Genomic DNA, 8695 nt, shown 5'->3' with positions numbered 1-8695 from the left:
ATGATGGTGTTATCCTTGTAATATTGTGACTTGATTCTTTCAATATTATGACTGGATTCTAGCTAAATTAATTTCTAATTAAAAACGACTTGTCTTGTAATATTATGGCTTTTTTAGAACTAGATGATGACTTTCTTCAGTAAATATTACCTTTTCTCATTAAATTACGACATTATTCTTTACATATTACTTTATTATCAAAATCTCTAATATGGCCCTAATTTTCGACATGCAAAAAAATGTAATCTCCTTTCACGTTGGTCAACTTTATTCTCAACATTTCGACTTTATGTTCTTAACATTATCCTTAAAATGTAAAACTAAAACCTTTATTTTTTAAATAATTATCCTCCATTCATGTGTTTGAAGCATAGTCTATGGTTTGAAGCTGGAAGTTAACAGAGTGACCCACCCCCCACGCCCCCTGCCGGCATGGCGGTGGAACTGCAGACCACAACAACAACAACACGGACGCCATCTTTCCTCTGACAGGAGAACCAGCGGAGCAGCAGAGTCCAGAGCAGAGACGAGGGCCCGGCTCCTCGAACAGCAGCAGACACTTTTCTAGTGTCGGCCCCGGCTGGGCAATCGACTTCTGCAACACACATCCGACGAGGGGTCAGGCAGACAGGTAGAGGCAGACAGACAGGCTGGTAGAGGCAGACAGACAGGTAGGTCCTGAGCTCTGTGAGCAGGAGACTGAACACAGACATGTCCACGTGTCCACTTCACAGCCACTACAAGTTGTTTGTTGAGGTGTTAGCTAAGATGCTGGGTTGGGCTAAGCTAACTCCTCACGTTTTAGAAGGAGGGGGCGTGTCCCCTCTACAAATACCTGTTACTGTGCTTGTGTAACTTTACACATTTTACCTGGTACTCCCTGTAATGAATAATACAAATATGGATCATCCAGTAGATCATCCAGGAGAGCTTCTGGATTCTTCTGAGTTGTCAGAATATCAAATCGCGTTTTTAGTTAATTGCAAAAGAAAATACTAGACATTTGTATTTTTTCTCCCTTCCAATCCTCTGAATTCTCCAACGATGGCCTAAAAACAACCAGATAGGAAAGTTAACTTAGTGTGAACTGCTAAACAAATGCAGTACTCTATACTGTGAATATGGCAAACACCATCTGGTGGTATAGTATACTTTCCGTATTGTGTTGTACTGATATATTTGATTGTATCGTTTGTCATTGTCATGATTTTTTGTATCGATTTAAAACTGATCAAATACACAACAAATTAGCACATATGGTATTATTTTAAACCTTTATATTTACCTAAAGAAAACCAATTTACCTTTGTCTGTTGCTAAACTAAGTGACAGTTGTAAGTTTGTAAAATTGTCATTAAGTTGAGATGCTACATTACTATTGTCTTATAATTGTTACACCTAATTATTAATTAATTGATTACTGTTAATAATTAGTAGCTTTTCATCCATGTCTAATTTCACTATTACCTTCTGTATGTTAAGTAGAGCTGTCAAACGATTAAAATATTTAATCGCGATTTATCGCATTTTGTCATAGTTAACTCGCGATTAATCGCAAATTTGTATCTATTCTGAATGTTCCTTCATTTATTATTTTTCCATAATTTTACTTTCGTTTTAATGCTCTTATCAACATGGAAAAGTGGATTGGCTTGCTTTATGCAAATGTTTTAGATTATTGAAAAACAACATTGCCAAACAGGGCGGTACAAAATACAATTATAAAGTGCACATTTCAGGTAAACAAGGACTCAGCCTATAGTGCAGTTAAACCATGGCTTAATATTTTCTTTTTTTCAAGTTTGCTGCAGGTCAGACTGGAGGCGAACACAGATACTGAAGCTGCAGCTGCAGCTCTGCTTTAGCTCGAGTTAAAAAAATTGACGGTGTTAAAATGGGTTTGCGTTAACGCCGTTAATAACGCGTTAAACTGACAGCCCTAATGTTAAGTCTTTTAATGAAGAATCCCTGCACAAACCCTGCTGTTTACCCAGGATGAAGCGAGTTCTCCAGGGGGATGAGCAGGAGGACGGAGGCGGGACCAGCGCTGGGTCTCCTGAGTCTCTTAAACGACCCTGCAAGCAGACGAGGGAGGAGGAGGCTTCGGAGGAGGAGGAGGAGGATTTGGAGAAGGAGGCTTCGGAGGAGGAGGCTTCCCAATGCGAGTGTCTGCCTCAGGAGATCTTGCTTCACATCTTCCAGTACCTGCCCCTCCTGGACCGAGCCTACGCGTCTCAGGTACCCACGCAGCATGGCCCGTCAGTCTCTATCTCAGAGTCTTTGTAAAGATGGAAGACATAACTGCTACCAAAAAGTGAAGCCAGAGTCTCTCAGTCGCCACCTAGAGGCCGGCTGCAGTATAGGACCTGTGCAGTATAAATCCGTCTCCTCCATATTAGTGGATCAGATATGGACCAAACCAGAAGGAATCATTGTCATGTTTTTTAATAAGCTGCTTATCATTACTGTTCGATCGATGAGTCACGTTTGGATTTTATTTAACACTGTTAAAACAACAAGGCAGTCAATCCATTGAAAAATTATTATTGCAACTTGAAATTATTCCACATTTGGCACTACTGAGTACAAAGCTGGATTAAACATAGTCGGTTTACGAAAAAGTTACTTACCCGCGCAGTTTGTACACAGGCACTATTCATTACAATTGATTTTATCCAGATTACACACAAGAAAACCTTGTTTTTTTTACACATGACACTGATATTTGTGTGTTTTTTCAACATTTATCTGATCTACTTAAAATATTACAACTAAGAGCTTCTACATGTCTACTGCCACCTTTCATGAACAGTATGTTTGTATTTAAAATAGAGAAAGCACAACGTTAAACTCAGTTCTCCAAGAAACTTTAGAGACACTTAAAAAAGTCAACTTCAAGTACAAACATTAAGTGAAACTCTGCAGCACCCCACAAGTTGAAATTACTAAAATAGAGTTTTGAGGCTTGTATGTGTTGCGTATCTATTTATACTTTCTCCTTTTTGGATACTGAGTTTCCCTCTTGTTTACTTCTTTTCACACTCAGCTGACTCTGTAATGTGAGCAGGCAAATTCTCATGACAGGTCTTGTGATTTTCTTCTTTTCTGGAGAATCCTTTGCGGAAAGTCACACAATCTTTCCTCATGTATTATTGATAAATCATTTAGTTCATCTCATTCCTTTGCAACACATCATTAATACTAACACTAATAATAACTGACAAGTCGACTTAATCTGATGCATTGACCCAGTAGAATTAGTCCATTAACAAAAAATATAAAAACACAAGATTTTCAAATGAGACAATAATGAAATTAAACTTAAATTTAAGGATTCTGCTCTCGCCTGGGACAAGCATTTTGTCAGCTTGCTTAGGGATTGTTTTCATTTAATTTAAAAAGAATGTTATTGTTTCTTGTTTTGAATAATCTATGAATGTTTTTCAAGCTTAAACAACTGGTTTATATCTTGATTTGACTCACGTCACCACAGGTGTGTCGAGGCTGGAACCAGGCTTTTCACATGCCCGAGCTGTGGCGGTGCTTTGAGTTCGAATTAAACCAGCCAGCCAGCTCGTACCTGAAGGCCACACACCCAGACCTCATCAAACAGATAATCAAAAGGCACTCCAAGCACCTGCAGTATGTCAGCTTCAAGGTACGAACGGAAAGCGAAGAAGCAGTGTGGGGTGAAGGTGGTGGAAGTGTGCGGTGGAAGTGAAATTCTTATGTTCTGTTCAAATTAAAGTGTCACCTGGTTTTCACATTTCTCTCTCAATATCGTTAAGGTGGACAGCAGCAGAGAGTCGGCGGAGGCAGCCTGCAACATCCTTTCTCAGCTCGTGAACTGTTCTTTGAAAACACTGGGGCTCATCTCCACAGCCAGGCCCAGTTTCATGGAGCTGCCCAAAGTAAGCTGCAGCAAGATATATACGTTATTTCTGTGCACCTACTGTTTCTAGTTTAGAATCGTAATATCCCTCTGTGGGGAAACAATGCAACAGTTTATAGATAATAAATAGTTTGAAGCTGTTTTTCTGTCATTAACCGCAGCAAATATCCACAATATTGGGTCTGGGGGGATTGCAGGAAAGTTTTTCTGCAAATGTCCGGAGCAACTGACATGGACCTTTGCTGTCTCACATACAGCCCCTCTGCAAAATGTCAGGAACATGTCAGTGCTTGTCAGAAAGCAGCTTAAGATGCTTGTGAGGACGTCTGTAACTAAAGATTTTAAGCTTAATCAACCATAAGCATTCAATGAATAGTTAAATCAATCAGATTTTATTTGTATATCCCTTATTCACACCACAAATGGTCTCATAGGAAGAAAAAGCATTCTACTCAGCCATCTTTGAATGAAACTGATGAAAGATGGATTAATAACTGTGTCTGTCTGTGTCTTTATCCCTTTTTCACCAGTCTCACTTCATCTCAGCGCTAACGGTGGTTTTTGTCAACTCCAAATCCCTGTCGGCCCTGAAGATTGACGACACACCCGTGGATGACCCCTCCCTCAAAGTGCTGGTGGCCAACAACAGTGACACACTGCGATTGTTGAAAATGAGCAGCTGCCCTCACGTTTCCCCTGCAGGTACTGAACAATAGAAGGGCTGATAAGCATTGTGAACGTTAATGTTGGATAATGACTAATTAGGACTTAAGAGGGATTGGTGAAGTAAAAGGAATATTAAAGCATCCTCATTATCTTTCAAGGCTTAGTTGGGCTTAATGTAGGTAGGAGATATATTGATATGATTTTGAAATATTTATATTATAGAGTTAAGGGGTTTATATACCTGTTTAAACAGATCTGCCTTGCTCAATATTAAACCTACAGGGAGAAATAATAGTGTCAGGGTAGTTCCATCTTTTCCTGTGCTCAGCCCTAAACTGTGAGTAGATCTGTAGCCTCCTGATTTACGTGTCTCTCCATCCCAGGCATCCTGTGCGTGGCTGATCAATGCCACGGCTTGAGAGAACTGGCTCTCGCCTACCATTTGTTGAGTGACGAGCTCCTCATCGCCCTGTCCTCGGAGAAACACGTTCACCTGGAGCACCTTCGCATCGACGTGGTTAGTGAGAATCCTGGCCAGCAGTTCCACGCCATCAAGAAGAGCAGCTGGGACGCCATGGTGCGTCACTCTCCTAAATTCAATCTGGTCATGTACTTCTTTCTCTACGAGGACGAGTTCGGCCCTTTCTTCCGCGAAGAAATCCCTGTCACGCATTTGTACTTCGGCCGCTCTGTCAGCAAAGACGTGCTGGGTCGAGTCGGGCTCAACTGCCCGCGCCTGGTGGAGCTGGTGGTGTGCGCCAACGGGCTGCGGCCGCTGGATGAGGAGCTGATCCGCATCGCCCAGCGCTGCACGCAGCTGTCAGCCATTGGCTTGGGAGAGTGTGAAGTGTCCTGCAGCGCATTTGTGGAGTTTGTGAAGATGTGCGGAGACAGACTGACGCAGCTATCCATCATGGAGGACGTTCTGGTCCCAGATCACCACTATGCGTTGGATGATATCCACTGGGAGGTGTCAAAGCATCTGGGTCGGGTCTGGTCCCCAGACGTGATGCCGACCTGGTAGAGCTCTGGAAGAAGTTTAGGTTTGAATGAGTTTATGAGTGAGTGTTTGTGTTTGTGATGCGTGTCCTCGTCTTTCTACAACTTCAGACACCATCCATACATCTTCTCCTGTACAACTACATGAAGAAATAACTCTCATATCTATCTTAGGTTTGTGTGATCAAACATATGTTCATTTATTTCAACAGCACCATTTTGTTCCATTTATAAAATGTTTATATTTATATGTATATTTATGTCTACATTTATTTGCCATTTTTCAAGGGCTCTGAAATCCTGCAGATTGGTTATGTTTGGAGTCTCAGGAGTATTACATATGGAAATTATCCGGAATGTCATTAAGTTCCGTTTTTAAAAGTTATTATTCTAAACGTCTTGTGGTGGAAGGATGTGCAGTACGTTAGATGTGGACAATCACCATTATAAGCTAATATTTTTTTAGATTTAGTTAAAAAAACTAATAGGTTTATATTTTTATTGTTTAATTTCTTACACTTTAAAACCCAAGTACTGACACATTGTGACTGTAAACGAATGAGAAACATTTCATTGTAAAGGTACAGTTATGTGTGAAGCTTGTTATCGAGGTGGTTGATCACGGTCAGGAAGCAATAGCACATATAGGTTCCATGTTAAATCCATATGTTTTTTTGTTTCCATCTGTCCATCACAGTTTATTGTCCTGTCTTTGACTGTGTTTCTGAGTCACTGAATCTTATTAAGAGCAAGAGAAATGTCTCTTTCTCCGTCCTCTGATTTCATGTCGACCGGACTTTAGACAGTTCCAACTCCTTTTTTCTAAAAAGGCTGTTAAGGTGATGCTCTTAGGTGACTTTCTGTGTGTGTGTCTGTGTGCAAGTGTGTAAATACACGTTATATATATGTAACGTGTGTGCGTGTGTGTCTAAGAGTTCATTTTTGTAGCTACAGTATATTTCCATATTTCTGCATTACCTGACACATGTTCCTATTTTAATTCTAAATATCAGTGTCAAAGTGAGAATCAAATGGGAGGGAGAATTTTTAACTTTATATAAATATATTTGTACATTTACCAAATCTTACTAAAGCACTTTTACTTTAATGAACGGCACAAGATGAGCTACAATGTCAATAGGGAGTTAAATTCTGTAAGTAAATCTGCCAATGAGTCACCTTTGGTATTTCATTAACTTTTGTAAGAGCCAAAATAAAATGATGAGATGACGCACTAAAATGCAAAACTAATGTGAAAGGGATAAACCAAACCTGCTTGACAGCACATCATTCACCTTGCTAACAGGCTATAGTCCAACTAAGAAATATATATTCTGACTTTTGTATTTTTACAGGATTTGATTCATTATTATTGTGTTTGTAAACAAAGCAAAGTTGCAACAGTTGCAGAAAAAATTCTAAAACTCTTACACTGTATGTGAATTTAGTTTAAATGTATTATGATGGAAGGATTGATGATTTAAATGCCAGCACAGGGCTGCACAATTACGACCAATTATGACCAGGGTTGGAGCAGATGACTTTAAAATGGAGACAGAATTCAAAATTCATGACATGTTTTTTGCAAGTGGTAACATAATTCATTGAATTTCAATCTAATCTGAGCAGTTTTGGATTTATTTGTACTTGCTCTTTCTAATCTGGTAATGTAAACCCGATTACATGTACATCTCCCAACTGTGAATATGATTAATTTAATACTTATGCAATCATTTTTTAGCAAGTCTCAAACAGTTTCCTGGCCTCAAATAAGGGCAGATTTAACTTAAATCAATGGGGCTACTTCAAGTTTTGTCCTTGTTCCTCAAAACATGAAGTGTCATCAGGAAATTCCAGTTCGTATTTGGATTTGGCGGCAATTCTGATGCAGATGGTAAAATGTGAAGATAGTGACTTCAATTGGGTGATGTGCAGCCCTGAGGACAGGATGGTGTGGTAGCTGAATGTAGTTGTAAATGAATGTTTTGCAGAAATGTGTAAGAGTCTAATATTTGTATCTCACTATTGTTTTGTGGCGATATGCTGAAAGAATAGTCGCTGGAACGAGTCTTAAGGTGGACTTACCAAGAATGTTGCTTGTGGAGAAGTTCATATTTTTCACAGGGTTGATATGTTAAGTGTTTGAAAATGTTTATATATAAAAAAAAAGCTATTCACACAATTTCTTCAGTTGTTGACCTTCAATCTGACCTTGATCATGTCTTCATTTCATGTTTACTTTTCCTGAAGGTCAACAAGGCTTTAGAATATATTTGATTGTGTATGAATAAAAAACATGCCGTTTGCTGTTTAATATTAACTGCATTTGCGTTAAGTGCTTATAGATGATTATTGTAATACTCAACTATAGGCTGAGTAAGGGCTTCAGTTTTTCATAAGTGTGCAGTCACAGTGGGTTGTTTTTATTGTAACTAAACAGGGCTGAATTGTACTGAGATTTATTGGAAGGTAACCTCTTGTACTTTCCCAAAGATATGTCATATTTAAGTGAAGTTCATAGCCACATTAAAATTATTGTTTGAATATGTTGTCTGTGTTTTAACTATAAAGAAAACACTTCAATAAAATGTAATGTTTTTTGGACAACACAGGTCTGAAGAGCTGAGCTGAATTGGAGCCGTTTGACCTCTCTTTCTAAGATGCTTCACAAGTTAAGCAAGAAAGCATTTAGTGGGATTTAATAAAACAGTCACGGAAACAGTTTGGGGGAGTGGAGAACATCAAATTAACCATCAGAAATTAATTGCGTTTAGACAACCTCTTTGAAATGTTGCCCTGTAAACCTTCAGATTAGTGTGTTTGTGCAAGAGATTAATGCCTCATGCTAAAACAAGACACAGCAACACAATTAGTCTCCTCTGCAGCCGTGCTGGAGGCTGTGTCAGGTTGTACTTTGGCCCAGTGGTGATTTGAGCTAAATGCTAATAATACTATGCTAACAGTAAGTTCATCTTGGTCACAATCTCAAGTGTGAACATTTGCTTATTAGCATTTAACACAAAGTTCAACCAAGGCGGATGGATTTTTAATTTTTTTTCCAGAAAGGTGGTTATTTATAACGTTTGAGGCAAAATTTAACATTTTACCTTTATATTTAAATACTTATACGTTGAAGAA

At 39.0% G+C, this 8695-nt stretch overlaps 1 protein-coding gene across 1 annotated transcript; it reads left to right on the top strand.

The window, feature by feature from the left end:
- Nucleotides 1-495: 495 nt before the first annotated feature.
- LOC132998368 (F-box/LRR-repeat protein 3-like) lies at nucleotides 496-8101 on the top strand. The gene is made up of 6 exons (XM_061067974.1): nucleotides 496-671; nucleotides 1995-2238; nucleotides 3494-3658; nucleotides 3789-3911; nucleotides 4423-4594; nucleotides 4942-8101. The coding sequence occupies exons 2-6, from the start codon at nucleotides 1996-1998 to the stop codon at nucleotides 5580-5582; spliced, it is 1344 nt and encodes a 447-aa protein (XP_060923957.1). The 5' UTR covers nucleotides 496-671; nucleotide 1995; the 3' UTR covers nucleotides 5583-8101.
- The last annotated feature ends 594 nt before the right edge of the window (nucleotides 8102-8695 follow it).

This window comes from Limanda limanda, chromosome 3, assembly GCF_963576545.1.
Source record: "Limanda limanda chromosome 3, fLimLim1.1, whole genome shotgun sequence".
Lineage (NCBI taxonomy): Eukaryota > Metazoa > Chordata > Actinopteri > Pleuronectiformes > Pleuronectidae > Limanda > Limanda limanda.
The sequence above is the reverse complement of the archived record's forward strand: the minus strand, read 5'-3'. Positions and strand labels throughout refer to the sequence as shown.